At 44.7% G+C, this 22,064-nt stretch overlaps 1 protein-coding gene across 1 annotated transcript; it reads left to right on the forward strand.

Annotated features, from left to right (window-relative positions):
- Nucleotides 1-11,289: 11,289 nt before the first annotated feature.
- Nucleotides 11,290-17,085, forward strand: FGF3 (fibroblast growth factor 3). The gene is made up of 3 exons (XM_027696317.1): nucleotides 11,290-11,539; nucleotides 13,458-13,561; nucleotides 16,753-17,085. Exons 1-3 carry the CDS (start codon nucleotides 11,290-11,292, stop codon nucleotides 17,083-17,085), a joined length of 687 nt encoding a protein of 228 aa, XP_027552118.1.
- The last annotated feature ends 4,979 nt before the right edge of the window (nucleotides 17,086-22,064 follow it).

A 22,064-nucleotide genomic window follows, 5' to 3' on the forward strand; every position in this document is an offset into this window, starting at 1 on the left:
CTTAAACAGCTTCTTTCCTTTTAATTTCAGAAAATATACACAGTTAAATAAAGGACTCTTTCCTTGAGGAGGAATTAGCAGAAAAGTCTTATACACTCTAAATCAAATAAATATGCAGAGGTATCTTGAAATTATTGAAAAAAATCACTATTTTTTGTATCAGGTAAATGTCAAATTAAAACTTTTAGCTATAAAACGTAATTTAAATATTTCTTGTGGGCAGTATGCCACTGTTTCATTCATATGTATGCTTGACAGCAGGTTTGAATGCACTTTCTTCTTTTCATCACTGCTGCAGCTTTGTTTTCTCCAAAAGTTTATACTTCTTCTTTCAGTTGCTTTAAATAGAAGAGAGGGATGTGTTACATTTCCTTTCTCTGAGCACTAAATGTTCTGCCAGTGCATTTTAGACTGAAATAAAGGTGGTGAGTTATTTTGATAAAAAGCAGACTATTGGGTAAACAGGGCTGCTACTGTGGAAGGAGGGCAGGAGGCTGGCACGTGGTGATAGCTGGGAGAAGATAAATGGTAAACAGCTGAGGTACACTGATGTTCCTGCTAAGCTGAGGGAGGTTTGCCTTTAAAATGAGAGACAAAATGTGACTCAATGGGAGCAGGACCAGCCTTGTACCTGCACTGAACCAACCCAGCAAAGGGCTGGATACCTCTAATATCACAGAGTGAAAAACACAGATTTTCCCAAATCATTGCCAAGCATGAAAACACTTTACAAGGCTACATGATGTCTTTTCTAAACTTTATGTGATGAAGAACTGCAAAATTTAAAAAAAAAAAGAAATTAAATTTGAAATTACTGAGATCAAACTGGGAAAGGAACTCACCTATGGCTAAGTTTGTATATTGGGAAGGGTTCAGATAGGCCTTTAAATACTCCAATGGTTATTTACAATAGGATTAATTTCATTCACATTGGAGAATACCTATTATGCTTCTTTAGTTTATGCTTAAGCAGCTGTCCAATTAAAGGGAATCGATCTCCTACAAAGCTTGTATCTGAACATTGCACTGCCCACTGTGCAATAACTCCTTTGTATTTGAGGGAGAGAATTTGCCACGCAATTATGATCTCCAGAGGCTTGTTGGGGGTTTTGGGGGGGGGCTTTTTTAATCCTCCAATTCCTTAATAAATTATCTTATTGATAACGGAGCGTTCCTTCCCAGTCCCAGAGGTCAGGGAAAGGGTTAAAAATTCTCTATCTCTATCTTGATCTTTGCTGAAATGGTGCACGGGAATGAAATGGTTGCCAATTTGTTTGCAATGCATTCTGACTGTACGGGAGTTCTTTTTTTGCCTGACAGGCAGGTGAGATCAAAGTGGTGCAGGACAAAAGGGGCTCAGCAGTGATTTGTCAGGGGACGAAAGGCAGTCCTGTCTGGGAAAGTGGCTGTAGCCCAGAACGAGCCTTCAGATCACTAACAGACTAAAGAAATCATGGCATGAGAAAAAGTACAGCAAAAAAGGTTCAAAGGTCAGTTTTATTTGGTTTGGATTATTGGTGCCTCCTTTTAAACCAAAGAGCAAGAAGGGGAAAGAAAAAAAAGAACAGGCTAATAACCTTTGTTATTGTCCATGAAAAAAAAAAAACTCTTTTGTACATGTTGCTCGGGGATTGTCTGTAATTAAAATGCTGTTGTTAGATCCAGGACCTGATCCTGCAAAGTTTTGCTCATGTGAGTAATTCTGCATTGCATGAATAGTCCTGTGGGGTTGCTCACGTGAATAAAGATTACTTTCATGACAAAGAGTTTGCAAGTTCAGGCATTGCATTTGGTTAGGGGATGCAGGTGTGTCTGTGTCTGTGTGTCTGCTCAGAGGCGGGTGTCCCTCTTTCCAGGCAAAGAACAGATTTTAATGAGTGACCTGAAAAGAAAAATTGTATCTTTGAAAAGCCCAAATTTAAGACAAAAGGCAAATAAACAATTTTCTGTGACTGTATTCTGATTCTGTAAAGTACAGGTGATTATGAAACCCTCTGTTCTCTCTCAGCCCAGATGTCTGTCTGGCAATAACTTCACTGATTTATTACAGAGGAGCCCCGTGAATCACCATCCACTATAGATGACTCCAGCAACTATCATCTTCCAAATATTCCTGAGCAAAGAATGTCTTGGTTTAGGTTATAAACAGATGGTCCTGTCCCTTAACTGGTGGAGGATGCTGGTGCCATAGGGTGCACCCAGCTCGTTTGGGAAAGGGCAATATTCCCTACCTGAGGAAGAAGCTCCTGCACAGCTGCCTGGAGGGGAGGGAATTGCTGTGACACAACAGGCAACATAGAAGCAACAGGGGAGACGATGTGGACTGACCAACCCTCCCGTTCTCACAACAAAATAATTGAGTCTGAGGTGGTAACACAGACTGAGAATGTCTGCAAGCCTTGCTGGGAATGGTGTTCACCCTCCTGAGTGGCAGAAGGGAAGGGCACACAGAGAGGGCTCTGTATTACCTTTGTGTGCCTCGCTTGTTTTTTCTCTTACTCAAGAATTTGTGTATTTTGAATATTTGATGGCCAGGCTCCATTGAACAGTATAGTAGTCTGAAAATTCTATGTACATTTTCACTTCCATGAGTTGAAATGGTAAAACTAGTGAGTAAATAAGTCTCTCAGGTTTTCCTTCTCTACATGGAGATTACTTCCAGTGCAGAGCCGGGAAAGAGTCAAATGTTCAGGGTAAAAAAATTAAAAAGGGGGGTGTGTTAAAAGTTTTGTGATCAGGTGCAAGATTTTGCAAGCACAGGATAGGATTTGTTATCCCTAGGCCAGCTGTGCATAAAAGCCACGGTAGGGAGGGTGGGGAAGTAGAAGGGGAATTGTTCTTCTTTTAGCAATATCCAAATTACTCCAAGAAAAGTATTTCAAGATTCCCCTGTTGAGGTCTGATACCGAATTTTAAGGAATAATGTTGCACTTGGATGTAGCTGGAGCACGACTCCAGGTATCACCCTTCACACATGAACAAACCAGATGCTCCTGAGACAAACAGATAATGGTGCCCTGGACCTCACATAAGGGATCTGACTCCTTCACATTCCAATTCATCCCTTTTCATATGATGAAGTACCAGGAGGGAAAAATGTTCCTGGGATAGGAACCTCCACCGTCTGGCAAGCAGTCAGTGGGTTCACTGGTTAAGTGTTCCAATCAGGAGATAAGTGATTTCAGAAAAAAAAATAAACCTGAGTTTCCACAAACTCTTGGGGTTCCAGTGCTCTTGTTCAGATAGTCTTGCAGTTTTGGATTGAGAAATGATCCTGGTTCCGGGATCCTGGTTCCAGCCATCAGAAACCGAGGAGTTAGGCTGAAACAGGTGCATCCAAAAAAAGAAGCTGATTTTCTTCACTTTGAAGATTGCTCTCATGGTCAAGTTAGACTCTTTGAGGCCTCTGAGTCAAAAGCAAAAATCAGAAGTGTCTGAAGGAGTTGCCTTGAACTCAATTTTCTGCGCACGGCTTGTGAGAGACGATCCAGGAACAGCTCTGCAAATTTTTATTTTTATTTTTTGAGATGGTCTGTTAAGGCAAATAACTGGATCACCAAGGAGAGATTCATGGCAACAAACACCCTCTGTAAAAAGCAGTTCTGCACAAAGATGTAAATAAGCACTTACCCAGCCTCCTGTAATTCACTGAAGAGCCAGTTTTAAAGATGCATCAATACTTTTTAAATGAATCAAAGGAAAAATTCTGGTCTGGAATATCCATCTAGAAAAGGCCTCAGTAAAACCATCTAAGATGCCAGGATCTATGGGGTGCAACTCACCTATCCTGGGAGCCTTCAGATGTGATGAAAAAAAAATCACCTGCACTTACCAGTCAGCCATCCCAACCAGAGGAGAGAGAAAGGAGGATTTTTGTTTCCTCAGAAAAATACCAGAAAGAAAAAGGTGAAGAAGGATCAGATGTGGCAGTAAAGTTTAGAGATGGAAAAAACAACTTTGCCCATTAGATCCTAGTTGTGCTATTTTGAGTTTATGAGCTTGTGTTAGTTAATTCTAAGGAAAGGGAGGCGGCTGCCAAAGTAGCACTGAGGGAAAGATCCATCGCAAACTCACTTGTGGCTTCCAGCACGTGTGGGATTTGGCTGTGGATGTTGGTGATACAAAGACTCCCCACGGCTGACACCTACCTGAGCACTCCTGTGCAAACTCAGGCCTCACCTGGAATCTGGGATCTCAGTACTGGTGTCTGAGTGACAACATGCAGCAGTGCTGCACTTGTACAATGTAAAGACCAGAGAAGAAAATGGCCCTGAGCTTTTTTATTGATCACAATCTATCCCTTTGCCACCAAAAAGCCCTTTACAGTGGGAGAATGCTCTGCTGGGGCTCAAAATCACTAACTTAAACCAGAAGCTGGGTTGGAGTCCTTCCCCCGCTGCTTTGCAACACTAGCTTGTCACAGGCAGTCCTCAGTTCCTTTCTGTGTTGTCACCTATCACAAAGTGTGTCTCCATCTTCCTTCTAAGATGCTTCAGGCACACCATTTATTTGTTTTGGTTAATGTTGCCAATTTGGATCATCGCTTCAATGAGATTTTTCTGAGAACAGAAGAAATAGTAGAAGATTGCCTCAGATTAGGAAGTGCACTAAGATAACATGCTATTAAATTATTGAAACTCCCTCTTTATGTTACAGGTGACAAATATACCTTCAGCTCTGGCAGCTCAGACAGCCAAACTGGGTTGAAAGAGGAGAGCCAAATTGTCTTATCTACCCAGTACTTTCTTAGATACAGGATGTCTAGAGCATGGTGATAATCACTTGATTAATACTCTAATCAATGACAAAATATTTGTTAAATGTTGCAGAAGAGTGCCAGAGGAACTGAGGCCACGTGTGCTATGTGGGGCTACCAGTGACAGGACAGGCCCCTGGTGCTGGATCCCTCTGCCTTGTAGCAGGTGCCAGAGGGGAAAGGGCAGCCAGGAGTGAGGTAACAGGGGCTGCTGGGGCTGCAGGAGAAGCCAGAGGAGGGGGTTTGGTATCCAGAGATGGAGCACTCCAGAGAGGGAGGCTGAAACTCTGTACGAAAGGGAAGTCACTGCGGTGACATCTCAAATGACACCTGCACTGCTCAGCCCAGCTCAGGGAAACACTGTGAGCTCTACCCTGAAATGTCAAGGCTAAAGTGCCCATATGAAAAGAGAACATTTCCCAAAGGAAGGCAGGGGGATGTAGCAGTGAAAAGAGATGAATTCCTCCTTGTTCGCTCGGCTGGTCGTGGGGGTTTAAGGGGTAGGACTCCTGCTTTCACAAAATAGGAAAAAGAGATGAAGAAAGGTCGTATGTGTTTTTTCTCAGCAGCTTGTTTCCTCTAGGGAATTCCAGGTCTAGAAAGACAGACCTTTAATCCCTCTGTGGGATTAAATTCCCCCTGTGGGAAGGGTCTGTACCTGCACAGTATCAAGCAGAGGCCACTTTTCTGCTGACCTGGGCAGGCTCCTGAGCCTGGCCCCACGGTCTCCTCAACTGCAGACCTTCTGGGAGACCATTGAAATTCATCTCAGATACTAATTTTGAGTTTCTGTTGTCCTCTACATAGTCTTCTTTATATTTGAAAATTGCATAACCTCTCCTTGCTTGTGCTTCTCCTGACTCCTTGGCCCTCTTTCCTATCCCTTGATCTTGGTGGAGCTTCAAGACGCTTTGCATCTTGACCTTCTTAGGACAACATATAACCATGAATGGGATTTTTGGGGGAAAAGACCGGCTATATGATGCAAACATTGATCTGAAGTAGTCTTAAAAGTTACTCATCTTCAGTTTGGAGTGGATAATTGCTGGCACGAGGTTTTTAGTTCCAGGGACACACGTTCACGCACGTGGCATTTCCCTAAGGCAGCTACTTTCAGTTTTATCTCTGGTTCTTGGGCATCCCATGCACAGACCTAGGACTGACCCCTCTGCCTCTGTCATCTGATTTTTGCAAAGTGTTGATCCAACCACAGCTTGGAGAAAGAGAGATCTTTTATCTCCGGGTAACCCAATTCCCAAAGATTCGCAGGGCTGAGCGAGACCGTAACAAGCCTCTGATTGTGAAAGGTAACCAGGGGATGAGCTCTAAAAGTAGTAGGAGATTTATCTGAATAGCAGGTCCTTCAGGCACAAAGTGCAATTCCATCGTGGATATGGGCCAGGTGCTTCTCTCAGGTAAATCAGAAGACATGCTTTGAAGATGATTTTGAAAACATGTGCTGCGTTCCCAAAAAATAAAAAAAGGAGCAAAGTTTTTCCAAGAGCTCGGGCTTGATGATTGAGATATCAAAGGTGTGAAGCAGGTCTGCAAACATGGCCCCCAAATTGTCAACAAATTACATTCCTATTGTTTTCATACTCCCTTTCTCCTCTCCTAAACATCCCTCTATCTCTGGTGGTTGGTTATTTTCATGGCTGCAGTTCTGGGTTGGTCTGAATATCCCTATTGTAGCCTGGTTTGAGCCTGCCACAAATCTTTGCAGGCCACGTGACAGTCATCCGAACCACACCGTGGCACATTTTTCTGTAGTGTGTTACATTTCTTCTACTGTTTCCTTTGTGTCTTGTGTTGAAAAGGAGTAAGAAACAGAGGGGAGAAAAACCAGGCTTTTTTTTTCCCCTTTAATGTTCCTGCATTCATTGTTTTGAGTATTTTCATTCAGTAAACCATTAAGAGATTATCTGAGCACAACAGAAAATAATTTTTCTAGTGATAAGTTTGGGCCTGATCCAAATTCACTGGCATTAAAGAAAAGGCTCTTAGTGAATTCCACGGACTTTGAATGAAGGATTAGTCCCTTGGTCCTCAGACAGAGAAACTCTTGCCAACTTTAGTAGGAATTTAGTAGGAGCAAGGAATTCGGGCATTTGCATTTTGAAATAATAATAATAATAATAATAATAGCAGATCTCGATTATATCACACATGCTTTTAACCTAAAACCAGACGTTTGAAACTGTAAATCAATTTATTGTCTGAAGGGCAATATAGCACCAGCTCATATAGTCTGTATAGAATTGACTGTATCCTCCTGAACCTGAGGACCTCAGATTGTTTGTTCATAAACTAAAAAAAGTCACTATAAACATTAATTAAAAGATTAAAAATTAACATAAAATTAAGCTCAAATCATGAGTCGACAAAGGGGAAAATATTGATGTGCCTGGTATGTGTTCAATGTTTTCTTTAGCATTTTCTTTCTATCTGCTCTCATTTGAAATTATCTAAATCTTATTTTCTCCACCTGAGAAAGCGACCTGGACCTTAGAAGCTCTAAATTTACTCCCTGGAGCTTTTCTCCTCCTCTCTGCCTTCATCCTGCTTTCTGGGAGCTAACGGTGTACAGTACAACAAACAGCATCGCCTGCCCGTATAGAAGGTGGTAACGTGATGCTGTGTGGTCTGGAAAGTCATTTAAACGAGATTATATTGTTCACAGGGTGCAGAATAACCCCGCTAGGAAACCACAAAGAAAACAAAATACAGCCGAATAAAAATCAGCCGAATTTTAGAAGCTCTTCCCAATACCAGCAGGTGTGAGGGGAACTGCACGAGGGAGGAAAACTCCGCTCGGAAGATGCCATTAGCACATCGCAAACAAACACCTCATCAGCACCGGGGCTGTTTTCCTTAGGACCTTCCCACGGTCCACATCCGAGCAAGGATGGATTTTTAATTGGTGAAGGAGAGCGAATTTTTTTTTAGTTTTTTTTTTTAATTTTTTTTTAGTTTGTTTTTTAGTTTATTTTTTTTTCCCCTGCTGGGGGCTCCACCCACCGCCTCGGTATTTATTGCTCTACAAATTGTAACTTCCTTCTCGCTGGACTAACGGGCCAGTCGTAAATCAGCGCCGGGGGCGGGGGGCGGCGGTGACGGACCGCGTTGAAACAGCGGATCCCGGCTCACACCAGCGTTAGAGCCCAATCGCTGCAAAATCTGTGTCTGTAAACTTGATTTCAGGTTAAAGTTACCGAGTGTTTAAGGGGGGAGGGGGCGCTTTCAAAATTTTGCCCCGTTTTTATTTTCCGCGCGTAAATTTATGTACTACTTAAACGGAAATTACATCGCCATAAAGATCCATATCCGAGTATATATATTCCTTCTCCGAGGGTAATCAGTTCGGAGTACAAGTGCTTTACGTGCTTAGAAGAGCGCACGCTGTAAGGATAAAAACATCTGTCTCAAATACTCACTTTTACCCAACGACTTTCCAGGAGCAGCGCTGGTTTTACGGCTAAGCTGAAAGAAGGCTTAGAAAATACTCCGTTAGCGAGATGAGGCATAAAGAATAACAGAGACTTCACGTGCTCCATTTAAAATCCCACATTTCGAGCGAATTAGTAGATCATTATCAGCTGTAATTCTAATTTAGTTGCATACGGTCTAGAGCTCATTCTGCACCCCCACCCCCCCCATTAAGTAACAGACTCAAACTGATTATTACTTTGGGGCTACAAGGAGCTTTGGGGCATAATTAAAAATATTTCCAGAAAGACTCGGTAGACCACATCTGACGTCCCACCCCCTGTTCGAATTAGACCACATCAAAGGGACCCTTTTTGTTTTCAAAAATGGTCACCAGACAACTTAAAATATACAAGAGTGGGCTTATGTTTTATTGTATAGATGTCTGACTAGAGCAAAACGACTTAAGGTTGCTCGCTATTCAGTGCTCTACCAAGTGAGACAAGGTAGTTACGGCCCTTTGATATTTCCGTGGAGGTCGTATTCATTTCATTTGAAAGGGGACCATTAATGATAGACCTGTAAGTGTTCCTCTCCCTAATAAGTCAGAATACACATCGCTTGGGAAGCCTGTCTGTGGCAGATGCCCAGGGCGGAAAGATTTGTAGATGATGGTGCTAATTATGAAAATGTGATCAAGATGGAAGCAATTTGAGCAAAAGTCATTAACGTGTTACTCTTCCACCCACTAGTCTTTTTGGTTTATTACTGCGGTGGGGGGGGCGGGAGGAGGATCTTGCGGGATTGGTGTGGGGTTTTTTCAGAGCACTAATGAAAATGCCCTGCGAAGCCCGAACTGTAAAATGTCAGCTGCGCATCCACAGGGCGATGCACCAGGCTCGGGACAGACCCGAGATTTACTGGAAAGAGATCGCTATAATTACTGTCAGTAATTATGTTTTATCTCCCCTTCAAGCGGTGCCGGTGAAAGCATCTTTCAGGAGACTCGTGGCACGTTAAGAGTTATTTATTTTTTTTTCTGCTACCACTGTTGTCTTGTAGCTCGTCAGAGGTTACGAGTCCCCAGGACACGATTTACGGTGCATCCCCGAGAGGAAGGTTTTCCAGAGACGTTCTTGTTTTAGGAGGGACTAAAGGATTTGGCCCACAAGCAATTCCACCCCCCCACCCCCCGCTCCAAGATTGGGCTCCTGCAAATTTATGGTTTCATGTTTTTACGTGTATACAGTGCTTTAACTATTTTAATTTCCAATCAATATCCTGGAACCACTTGACTGCCTGGCAGTGGCATTGTACAACAGCAGCAATAAAGAATTAATTGTACAAACATTTATCATCCCCAGATCAAACTCTCCTTGTGAGGCTGGGGCTTAACTTGTGGAGAAGAAAAGGGGGAGGAAGGGTGGTAATGGCGGAGAGGGTGCTTGTGGGGTTTTTATGTGTTTCCTTTTATTCCAGACGACCATATAATGGAAAGCCTTTTAGCCTTGGAGAACTACTAAATGTTAAGCACAGCTTAAACTAGGGAGTCGCTTTCGAGATAGTTTCGTCCTCCTGCCATTCCTTTTAGGAAAAGGTCGTACCCCTTCCCTTATTTTCCCACTAGTAAAAGCTTCCCCTTTTAAAGAAGTCTTTAACGTGTAAGAAAATCCTCGTGCTCTACATAGGAAGGTCTTTAAGAAAAATTTATAGATCTCTTCATGTTCACCAATTCCGGAAAAAAAAAATTATATTGATCAAGGTCAAACGCTTGAATTCTGACGTGACTCACTTCAAAGGTGTATTTGTGTGCCCTTCAAGCACATTAATACTAATTATCTCTCAAACACTTCCCCAAAACTCCTACTGCCTGTTTCAGATGCAAATCTAATTAACGAGCTGCCTTTGAGGAGCACACAGGGGCAGCGTAATTCACGAAGCTGTTGAACCTTTTGCCTTCTTTTATATTTATTTATAGGTAGCTCCATCCTATTTTGAAAGCGTAGGCAGTTGTGTGAAGCGACATGGTAGCGAGTGCAGATCTGCTCCAGCTAATGAGACTTTCCAGGCACCGGAGTTAAGAAAAAGGATTAGCTCCGACTTCTTGCAAATGCATTTAGGGATGTAAATCATAACACTTGCCGGGCCCTACTTTGTCTAAGTTAATTTAGAAATGATTAAATCTTGAAAGCTCTGTCTAAATAACGCGTATTATTTGTAACCGTGAACTGATTGATTTAGTAATAACTGTTTGCTCTCGGCACCGGGGGCAAAGCGGGTGGGGGGCACACACACACACACTTTGAGCAAACCCTGGCGCCTGGGTGAGATCCACGGGGGTGCTCTGCCCCTCCCCGGGGAGCCGGGACCCGCATCCCTTTCCCCGCTCCTCTGCGCACTTCCAAAAGCCACCTCCTGAAGATGTTTTGCTTCGAGCATCAGCCCCCCCGCTCCCCCGGCCGCGGGGGCTGCGCGGGGGGTGGCGGAGCTCGGCGGAGGGTCCGCGGCTGCTCCGCGGCTCCCGGCGGGGCGGGCGGCCCCCGTGCGGGGGTGTGCGGTGTGTGGGGTGGCGGGAGAGGGATGCTGTGTAATTTTATCCACGCTGCACTCTGGGAGTTCACACGAGACTGATACCTTTTGCTTCCTCTGCTCTGTATCAATTGGTCGCAGATCAGGCTATTGTTGCAGGAAGCTGCTTTTATTTCTATGCTCCGTCGATCAACTATTTTCCCCCGCAGTCTCTCGCAGAAATTCAGCGGCTCTCTCCCTCCCTCCCTCCCTCCTTCCTCCTGCCTGTCTCTCACGCATGCCGTCTGTCTATCTGGAAACCCAAGGAGAAGGCTGATCACGGCAGCTCCATCTAATACAAACAGCTGGGACTCTTCGGTGGCCTTTGATGATGTCTATTGATTTAAGTAAATCTGAGACAGATAAAAGGGCCGGATCGAGGCTTGATAAAATCTTGCCAATGCTGCACGGCTCGAAACAGAGTGTGCTCGGCAACCGCGGAGTGCTGCGAGCAGGACGGCTTTGATGGGACCCCTGGTGCCACTCGCTGCGAGCCTCGCTCTCCCCAGCAGACCAAGCGCTGCGGCCATCATGCCACAATGGTCATAACTTGGATCTTGTTCCTGAGTTTGTTGCAGGAGCCGTGGTGCCCGGGGCGGGCCTCGGGGGTGCCCGGAGCCTCCCCGAGCGCCCCTCGGCCGCGCCGGGATGCGGGGGGTCGCGGCGGCGTCTACGAGCACCTCGGAGGAGCGCCCCGGCGCAGGAAGCTCTACTGTGCCACCAAGTACCACCTCCAGATCCACCCCAGCGGCAGGATCAACGGCACCCTGGAGAAGAACAGCGCCTTCAGTGAGTACCGGGCGCGCCTTCGCCCGTCCCGCGTCCCCCCGGGCCAGGCTGTGCGGGGAGGGGTGTCCCTGGAGGCCCCGGCACCGGAGGGCAGCGGGCGCTGGACGGGGCGGACGGGGCGGTGGCGAAGCCGCTCCCGCCTCCGCTCCTGCCCCGCGCTGTCCAGGGGACCGGGAGCACCTCCAGCTGTCGGAGCATTTCGCCCCCTCCCCTCGTCGGGCTGGGCGAGACCTCGCCCCGGCGTTTCGGGAACCCGCAGCCCCCTACTCGCTGCCTCGCACCCTCCGGCTCCCGCTCTGTCCCCCGGGGACTGGCAGCACCCCCTGCCCCCGAAGCGGGCGGGGGACCCCGGAGCCGGCCCTGAGGGGTGCGGGGACACGACCGGCGGCGGAGGGTCTCAATCCCCCGGAGGAAGAGCGGGACCCCCAAAGGCCGAGGTTCCCCCGACGGGAACCGGGACGGCGCAGCCCGCCCGACCTGTCACTTGCCCTCGTTGCGCCGGGGGCTTCCCACGCCAGCCCTGCCCCAGCCCGGACCGCTGGGCAGCCCAGACCGTGTCCTCGCACCTCCCCGGGACACAGTCCCCGGATCTTTCCGACGCGCGGTGGGCTGCCCACGCCTCCCCCGTCCCAGCCCGGCTCCCGCTGGGGCTTGAGCTTCCACCGGCTACATCACATCTGCCCCCTTTGACATGTGCCGGGGATCGGCGGTAATTGAGATGAAAGGGGATACGTCGGGAGCGAGGGAGTTTGTGCGAGGGCGGCCGGAGGGAGGACAGCGGGGCTCGGCACTGCCGCTGCCCCGGGGGGAGCCCCGGGCGCCCCCGCACCCAGCCCGGCCCCGCCGCCCCAGGAAGCGTAGATCCCGCCTGGCGATGGCACACAGAGATAGGGAGACCTTAGGGATCTGTCTGAAGTCCATAAAGGAAAACCACTATTTCCTAGAGAAAACCCCCCCTCGCTGTCAAAGCCCGGGGGAGGCTCCTGCAGCAGCGAACCGGTGCCTGATTCAAAACAGCTGCACCAAAGCCAGCCCAGCCCTCCCAGGCCAGCAATCCAGCTCTGCAAAGCGGACAGGCCCCTGGCCCTGCCTTGAGCATTGACCAAGGGCTCGGGTGCAGGGGTCACCTCTTGCCTCCAAACACTCATAGGAAGTACTGAGCCATCAGGTCACGGCTGGAGAACTGAGAGCAGGGTGTGAGCGAGCCAGCTGGAGAGAGCTATGCACGTACAACATCTTCTGAGCCATTTGTGCCTCCAGCAGTGTCCTGGCACCTTAGGCTGGACATAAATATCATGGCAGGTACTGTGCCAGCCTTGCCTGTGACACTTGCTGTGCTGGAGACCCCATCTTTGATGGCCTGAAAATCTCCTCCTTTTTAATTTGTCTCAGACAGTCATACAGTCCTTGTCTGGAGGGCTACACTGACATCTTAAATGACAAGTTCCTTTCATGATTATGTACATGGCTCTAAAATACAGCTGACTCACACTGTTTTACGCTCTGGACACCTCAGCAAGGGCTTTGTCCTGAAATGGGGCAGCTTTGTGACTGGTTTCAGAAAGTCAAGAGCTCTTGTGTTCCTAGGCATTAAAGAGGACTTAAACTTTTTTTTATATACATATGGGATGAAGTGAGCCTCTAATTCAGTGTCAGATCTTTTTCAGTTTTGCAAGAGTTCAATCTCAATCAGACATCTCAGGATTTACTGTCCACCTTGTCTCAACCAATTCCCGCACCATCGTTGCTTTCCACTGTTTCAAATAACACTAATTTCATTCCCGTGATTGCACTGGGATTTTGATGTGAGCTAGGGAGAACTGTGAAATCATGCTCTGCAGGTAAGCAGACGTGCAGATGTATCTCAAAAAATTTACACCTGAGCAATAACATATCTCATAACTGTTTCTGTTTCTAGGTATTCTGGAAATAACCGCTGTGGACGTTGGAATCGTTGCCATCAAGGGCTTGTTCTCCGGCAGATACCTGGCCATGAACAAAAGGGGCAGACTTTATGCATCAGTAAGTTTTACTCAAGTCTGGCATATGCCTGTCATTTCCTCTGGGGAGCACTGATTTCTCATAAATAAGCATTTCTAGAGAAAAGAGTAATGTTATGACGGATTTTTGTCTGGAATTGTTGCAGGCAACTTAACTGATCAGCATATTCTTAAAAGGATTAAAAGAAGATGTGGTTTTACTTTCTTACTGCCTGTAAAGCCAAAGGTACATGGAATGTATTTCCATGTACTTTCAAAGAATGTATTTGACAAAGATATTTCACATGACCAAAATTCTGGGCACTTGGGTGCAGTGATAAAGACTTTGTGAGCCAACTCTTGCAGTGCAGAACATCCACCCCTGTTCAGAATTGTCTCTGCTGATATTTGATGTGGATCCTGGACACTGGCAGGGGATATATACATGTCAGGTAAAGAATATACAGGAGTACCTGAGCATGTATGTTCCAGGAAAGCAGCTTCCTGCTGGGAGTTTCTTTGTACAGAGCACTTGGTTGCCTTTCACTTAGCAGAGAAAGGATTTAAGGGCAGGGCTATAGCTACTAAAAGGAAGCACGAGAAGGTGCAAGAAGATAAAGGTGAAAATAAACACCTTATTTTATTCTTTTGACCTAATTTTGAGCCCTGATCTGTGAGATAAAATATGGGTTGTGATGATATTAGTGCCTTTTCAGCCTAGACAATATTTCCCCTCAGTGAACAAAACACTCCAGCTTAGAATTCTTCACAAACTAATGCACGTTTGTCAGTGTGTACTATACACATTATCTACCTACTTGGGTTTCATCCATTGCCTTTGATTACATCCCAAGCAATCTTGTGTTCTCTTACTGCATAACAGCCACACTGTGCAGTGTCTCCTGGAATCCCAGGGTATGGAAGCAGATTAGAAGGCGGCGAATGTGGCTTGAGTGAGATTTGCTTCCTCCAACTAGACATTAGATGTAATTCTGCTGATTTGAACAGTGTCCCTGAGCAGTGTGAGCTGTTCCCTTGTGAAAGCAGCTTAGGTGATACAATCAACTCTGTTTTCTCCCCAGTTTAACACATTTTACTCCACCTCTTCAAGAATGTTCTGGCAGTGTTTACAACCCATCTTCTGTAATGTGTCTCATGTGATGCTCACTGATAAAGGGGCCTGTGTGCAAAGATGGTGGTTCTTTGCTGGTGCAGAGGAGCAGATCACAAACAATTTTGGCAATGGAAAATGCAACCAGAGAGGAATGAGGACATAGTAGCTCTGCTGTGCCACTTCTGTGATTCTGTGCCACTTCTGATTAAAATGGGCATCTTTTCAATGGAGCCCCTCCATCAGTTCAGAGACAGCATCTGTCTCAAAGAAATTATGGGGAAGGATGATTTTTTTCAAGTTCTTTCTCAGCTTTCTTTCTTTCTTCTTCAAAATAGGTGTATTTTTTTTCCTTCAGATTAATTGTACTGAATCAAAATAGGACTAAACAAATTCTGAGCAAAAAACTTCTCTCCTGAAGTGGAGAAAAGCCTAGAGCAGGATAGCTCTGAGACTCCTTTTCTCTCTTTGTAGTTTAAGGAGCATCAGACCATCCTGAAGTTTCTTCAGCCAAAGAATATCAACTATGAAAGGTTTCTGTATAACTAGGAAAGAAAATTTTTGCTCTTCCAGCTCTAGTTTGAGAGAGACCGTTTCAGACTTGTGTTTCAGAGCTGCGGGGACAATCCAGGAAAAGCTTTTTTGCTGCAGCTTTTTTCACAGAAGCAGCGAGGGGTGAGGGCTCAGTTCAGGGGAAACTCCCTGTCTTTGCATGACTAGAGAAAACTGTCCAACAACTTTACTGATATTGCTGGTCCAAGACCCTGTGCCAGGCTCCTGCTTTGAATAAGACTCACTAATTCAGGGATAATTATACAAGGAGCATTTTATCAAGTAGTATTGGAATAACCCTGTTATCCCTTGCTTCACCAATTTTCCCCATGTCAATGAAACGAGTTTGTTGGGTCTGCAGAATTCCTTTGTGTCCTTGGCAGATTGTGATAATCCTCTAGATTTATCCTCTGTGATAAACCCTCTGCAACCAGAAGGGGGGCAGACAGCAGGACAAATCCACTTCCATCTGGTAGCTGTGTGGGCTCCAGCACCACAGCACATGAAACCCTTGTCCCTGCAAGGAAGGGCGCTTCCGTTCTACAGCTGGGAAGCTGAGACATGTGGAGCCTTTTAAAATCTTGTTAAACGCCCAGCAGCATCTCTGGTGAGTGAACAGCATCAGAGACATGTTGTTGGTGGGGCCTATGGCTTTTCTGGCCCCAGCCTGGCTACCTGTGCCTTTTCCATGTCCTCCAGGGAAGCAGTGCAAAATAAAATACTTCTGTGAAGACCATGGTAACAGTTCCCTTCTGCCTCTGTGCTTCACACAGGTTAGATGCTGAAATCTTAATCACACAGGTACAGCAAAGATGGTCTTGCAGTTAAGAAAAGATGTACAATGTGGGAGGTCCTTTGTGCTGCTCCTGGGGAGGAAGAAGGAAGGAGTTCCTCTTGCCAGGCTCTTGCACAGTTTTCTCTCAGTTAAGGGCCAGATGAAAAGGGGCAAATTTGGACAGATTATGTGGGCATCTGGGATGGGTGCATGTTCTCCCTTACAGTTTATGATAGAGGAGCAGCCTGGAATTTTGGAGGAACATGCTGGTGGGCAGACAGTACTTTCATTTTGTTATGCTGAAGCAAAGAAGCTCCATGAATATGTGGTTTACTGCTCAAATATCCAAAGCAAACTGGATGCAACAGACATGCAAGTGTATCTAATGCCTAATATACCAATGGAAGAGCCAGATTTTTTTTTTTTTATATTAAGCTGTAGCATTTTACCTTTTTGATAGAAGGCAAAGGTTGATAGGCAGCAATGAAATCACCTGTTTACAGCAGCATTAAATTCATAAGCACACACATGAAAAAATTGCAGCTGAACAACCAGCTGCTCGCAATTCATTCCTATTCATACCTCATTTTTTTTTTTGTTTCAGTTTGTTTTTGGACCTCTGCCTGTCTCTGATCCACAGAGTGTGCCCACACTGCTGACGGGGAGCACCTTATACCAGGGAGCTTCTCTTGCTTTTTGCACCACCAGCCTGAGGTTTTCTCACCAGGCTTGTCCTGATCCGAAACACTCGAGTAGAGTCTCGCCTGAGATTTTGTCGTCTTTTTTTCCTCCACAGGAAAACTACAACTCCGAGTGCGAGTTTGTGGAGAGGATCCACGAGCTGGGGTACAACACCTACGCGTCCCGTCTGTACCGGACTGTGCCCAGCAGAGCTGGCGCCAAGCGCAAAGCCGGCGCTGAGAGACTCTGGTACGTCTCCGTCAACGGCAAAGGACGACCCAGGAGGGGCTTTAAAACCCGCAGGACACAGAAATCCTCCCTCTTTCTGCCCAGAGTGCTGGACAACAAAGACCATGAGATGGTCCGACTGTTCCACATGAACGTGAAGTACCGGGAGAGCCTCCTGAGGGCCCCGAGCAAGAACCAGCGGAGGAGGAGAGGACACTGACGGGGTGGGGGGGAGCTCATGTTGGGGATGGAAGTGACTGAGGGTCTTCAAAACACTACTAAAAAAGAACTAACAGCTGTGATTGTGCGACAGGCATTAACACGGACAGTTTTTATTACATTGTGTGATTAGAACTGAAAATCACATCCTTTACTTTTAGTTGTTGTAGGATTAGTACCCGTGGTAAAAGAGATGTGAGGTAAACTGAGGCACATTCAAATGTAAATTAGTTGGATGTAATAATTTTGTCAATGATTTTTGTGTTTTCTTTTCTAAAAAAAAAAAAATTATATATATATATGACTTTCATTTCAAGTATTTGCATTCTAACTTGCCAGAGGTGTTATCTCAGTGGTCCTGTCCTTCCAGAGCATGGGGGTATTTTACACCTACCAAATTTGTGTCCACAGAGAAGGTATAGCACTTTCAGGGCTCTTTTGGCCAGAAGAAGCTACATCCTTACTTTTATTTAATTCAGGAGTCAGAAAACTGACAGGGTTTTTTTAACTTATGTGTATTTATTTTTATTTTATGATCAGCCATTATCAATTACACTTTTTCCAAGACTGTCCAAGAAAAGTAAGCCTGTAAGCTCCTTTAGACATTGCAACAGAGCTACACATTACTAGATTATTCTTGAATTTGTTTAATTAAAACCCCAAGACACCTGACCGTGTCATTCAAATGAATGAATGTTGGTGAAGTAGCATTTGCATTGGCCCAGGTTTGGCAATAGAAAGCTGTTTACCAATTGATGAATCCTCTCTTGAAACAGGACTCAAATGCGACGTGAAAGAGAGTAGGTTTAATTTGGATATTAGGAAAAAGTTCTTCCCTGTGAGGGTGGGGAGGCCCTGGCACAGGTTGCCCAGAGAAGCTGTGGCTGCCCCATCCCTGGAAGTGTCCAAGGCCAGGTTGGACGGGGCTTGGAGCAACCTGGGCTAGTGGAAGGTGTCCCTGCCCATGGCAGGGGGGTGGAACCAGCTGTATTTAAGGCCCCTTCCAACCCAAACCATTCCACGATTCTATGACTTTTCTGCTGTGATTCTGGAAGCTGAGAGGAGTCCACATCACAGATTCAGTTTTGAGCAAGGAGTTAAGCTTTAAAAATTTCTCTTCACATCTAGGAGTTGACAACGTAGTACAAAGATTTAGATTCAACCTGAATTTAACAAAAGAGCTGTAAGTTAAGTTTGACATTATATAGAAACAGGTGCAAATCCCACTTCTGGTCATACTGAGACAAAGGTCTTCTTGTGGGCTGCTGTTGAATGAGCTCCTTTAAATATGCCTTTAAAATTAGGCAGTGAAAATTTTCCCTTCATTAAGAGGTGAAATCTGTGAGAGAGAGCAGTAAGATGAGTCCACAGGCATTGACTGAGCCTAGTGGTTATAGGTTTAGCACTGCTTACATCCCTATAAAGGTAAAACCAGAAAAGGGCCTTTATACCAAATAGTATCTCTCATTCCTTCTACCCTTGTATCTTTTCTGTAATATTCTAACAAAGAAGGAAACTATGTTTGAATAAGACAGTCAAAAGTTCCTTGGTCTCTGTTCTCCTTTATACTGAAATGATGTAAAGAGACACTTAAATGATGTAAATTAAATAATGGTGCACACAGAATACACCCAGGTTTAAAGAAGGGTAGAGAAACCCATGAATCGTGTTCCCAAATTTTCTTGCTTTTACAAAATAGCTGAAAATAGTGATGGGATCTTCACAGAAGTAATTGGGCAGTATCCTGGCAGGAGCCACTGTAAAAGCTGTGCAAAGAGGAAATGTTGAGACTGAAAAAGAAACAGAAGAACTGAGATTTTCTACCGTAGGGTTTGAGGTACCTTCTGAAAGTTGGTCATGTCAGTGAAGAAAATTAAGTTTTGGGGACACATTGTTGACTCTCTCAGCTCCCTGTTTCACTTCCCACTAGTGGTAGGGGCTGACTGGGCAGGAAAGAGAGGGAGGCAGGGGGTCCTCACAGCTCTCAAGCTTCAAGAACAAAATGCAAGGGAAGGAAAGTGTCAGTGAACCCAACTAGAAGGGAAAGATTTCAGAGAACTGAAGATTAAGAGAGATGGTTTCCCCCATGCCTAATTTCTAAATAAATAAATCAAATCAATTAGTAAAAAATACTTATTTTGGCCACTTTTAGATCTGCTTCACCTCAGCTTGTAACAAAACCAAAATCCATTCTCAGCTTCCTCTCCCCTAAAATTGTTGTTTTAAAGTTGATGACCAATGACTGCTTCAGATATTTTTGATACAGCTCTGATTGTCCAAGGAAAGTGAACAAACTCTTGTTTCCCATGACACAAAGATGCATCTTCACCCCAGCTGCGAGTCCACTTCCCATCAAACATTTACTCTTCACTCAGCTTTTCTCAAGGGCAAGTGTTTGTGCTGGCTGTATCCCTTGCTTTTCTGCCTCTGTTTTTATCACATTTTCCTCTCATTCTTTTCTCCTTCTGCCTCTCTTTTACAGATGGTCCAACTATCTACCATAGAGCAACAGCAGGTAATTGCTGTAGGTGATACAGGGATATCATTAATTACATTTTTGAGCTGTATTGCATTGTTTCAACCACTTTGCCAAAGGAAATTGCAAGGAAGTTTAACTTAACACATGAACTACGTCCTTATTTCACTGTTAGTTTTCATCCCAACAAAGTCTAAAATGCTAACACCATAAATGAAAAAAAAAAAAAGGAGAGGGGAGACAAAAGAAAAAAGTAATCAACTGATTGGACACAATGGCATTTTAACTACTGTAAGTAAGTGATGATTTTCACATCAACCTAAAACAATTTCAGCCACATTCTTAGAATTTTTCTTTGCTCGGTCTCATTGCAGCAATTCAAAGGAGATGGCTTTGGGATTTGTCTTTTTTTTTATCTTTTAAGAAATATTAATGTTCTTGTTGAAATGCTTTTCATTACAGACATTCATTACTTAATATTCTTTTAGCAACCTTGAATTCCACAGTTCCCAGACACTGACAGGCTGAAATCCTATTCATGATAATAATCCTAGTTGTATTCTATATCCCATTTTATTTATTTGGACCAGAACCCTATGGGATACCTTACAAGAGGAAGTAGATTTGAGTTACTTTCTCCTTCGGATTAAAACATCAAGATGTGTCTCCTCTTTTAAAGGTTTCTTGAGTGACTTTTTACCTTTCCATCATACAGGCCATGATCAGACTTTTTGTCTTTTATTTTTTTGAGGAAGATGTAAACTTTACCCCTTTTTGGGTTGTAGAGTTTCTGCAAACTTCAGAAGTTCATTGACATCCTCAAACTCAGAAAACTGGGGTCATAGAAAGGGTTATTCAGGGGAGCCAAACCTGGTGAAGAGCTTACCTGCTGCAGCCTTTAGGTTGGATACCAGGTCAATTTTCAGCTGTTTGGGGGTTCAGAATCCATTTCAGGGCCACCATCCTGTGGTTACATCTGTTCTGTATAAATTGTACAAATTCTACAAATATTGTGTTACTTTCCCAGTCTTGGGAAAACCGACACATTACTTGAACTGGACTTGAATGTCATTGTCTTCCACGGGCACGAGGCAGAGAAAGTGCATCAAGGGGCTTTGGCAAAGTTTTCATTTTCTTGCTTCAAGACACAGAGCCTGGTCTGTGACTTCTTGATTTATATTTGAATTAGATTTTTTTTTTAGCTCCTTTAATCCTTTCTTTATCCCATCATAGCTCCGTTCAACAACTTAATGTGAAATATTCTGGTCTTTGGTGATTATGTTATTAATTTTGTGGTTGTGTGTTCACAGAAGGCAAGAGTTGTGCATGAAACACAAATAGCTCCCCCAAAGTTGCAAGGAAGGAATTGTTTCCAAATTTGCTCACACATTTTTCTCCACTTCCTAAGCACGGATTTTCCTTCTCTTTGAGCATCGATTATTTGCCATCCTGAGATTGCATTTTAGTAATTTTGAGAGATTTCTGTCCCTTTGTTTCACCACTTGCTAGAGGTCTGATATTGATTTCTTCAAGCCCTGCTCCTGTTGCCTGTTTGCTTCAGCAAGAGCACCAGTGCACCCCATTTGTATTTGGAAACTGCCTCACATTTATTCCCTCAGCATTTAGAAGAGAGAGAGACCGGTGACATTTCTCAAGGTAACCTTATTTCATTACAAAGAATGCATGAAATCTGTTTTTCTCAGTCACCACAAGCATGAAAACAATGCTAGAGGGGATGTTTTGTTCATACTTCTTCATGGCACCAGCTATCCCCAAACCCTCTCCCTTTCGAGTGCTTTCCTTGGATTTCCTGCTTTGCTTCCTGATGTTTCCACTTTCTTCCCTGCTTTTCTTCACAGATGGAAAACAACAGGCAAAGAAATCCTTTTGACCACACGTGCCTCTCCTTTGGATGGTTCCATGGACCTGGTTTTGGAGAGGGGCTGGTATTAGTTCAACTATTTAGTTGACAAGGCTTAACTGTTTTTTATAATTGTCTGCCCGGAGGATGTGGTTACACCCCCAGCTTTCAGAAAGTTTGCTCCCATCCAGAACAGCTCAGGCTGACAAAAAGCTGTTACAACACACTGATACTCATCATTCATCAAATCAGATATTCAATTTGCGGCCTGATTTGGAAATATGAACTCAGAGGAGCAGACAAGGAAATATATTAAAGTTGTAGCCAGGCAGGGCAATATGAGATATCACAGAACAAAGCCATTGAAAAGGCTCTGAGTTACAGCAAAAACCTTCCTCCTGAGCACCCTGCCACCACTGAGCATCTCCCTCTCACACCTAAACAATAACCCCAGAAAATAAAGCTGTTAACCATGACAATGAAAGCTTCGCATCTCAGTGTTTATTTGTATTTGATACAAAGCATAAGATTCTTCATGCTTACATGCCCAGAGTTATGTGGAATTTTCCTCTGAAAAAAATGTAGAATCAATAACATTAAAAATGAAGAATCCTCTTTCTGGCCTAAAAAACTCAGGGAGAAC

Source organism: Neopelma chrysocephalum, unplaced genomic scaffold (genome assembly GCF_003984885.1).
Source record: "Neopelma chrysocephalum unplaced genomic scaffold, ASM398488v2 Primary Assembly neopelma1_106b, whole genome shotgun sequence".
NCBI classification, from domain to species: domain Eukaryota; kingdom Metazoa; phylum Chordata; class Aves; order Passeriformes; family Pipridae; genus Neopelma; species Neopelma chrysocephalum.

Coding starts and splice junctions, on each gene's coding strand:
- FGF3 (XM_027696317.1), top strand. CDS start 11,290: ATGGTCATAACTTGGATCTTGTTCCTGAGTTTGTTGCAGGAGCCGTGG. Junction 11,540..13,457: donor GGAGAAGAACAGCGCCTTCA/GTGAGTACCGGG, acceptor TTCTGTTTCTAG/GTATTCTGGAAATAACCGCT. Junction 13,562..16,752: donor GGGGCAGACTTTATGCATCA/GTAAGTTTTACT, acceptor TTTCCTCCACAG/GAAAACTACAACTCCGAGTG.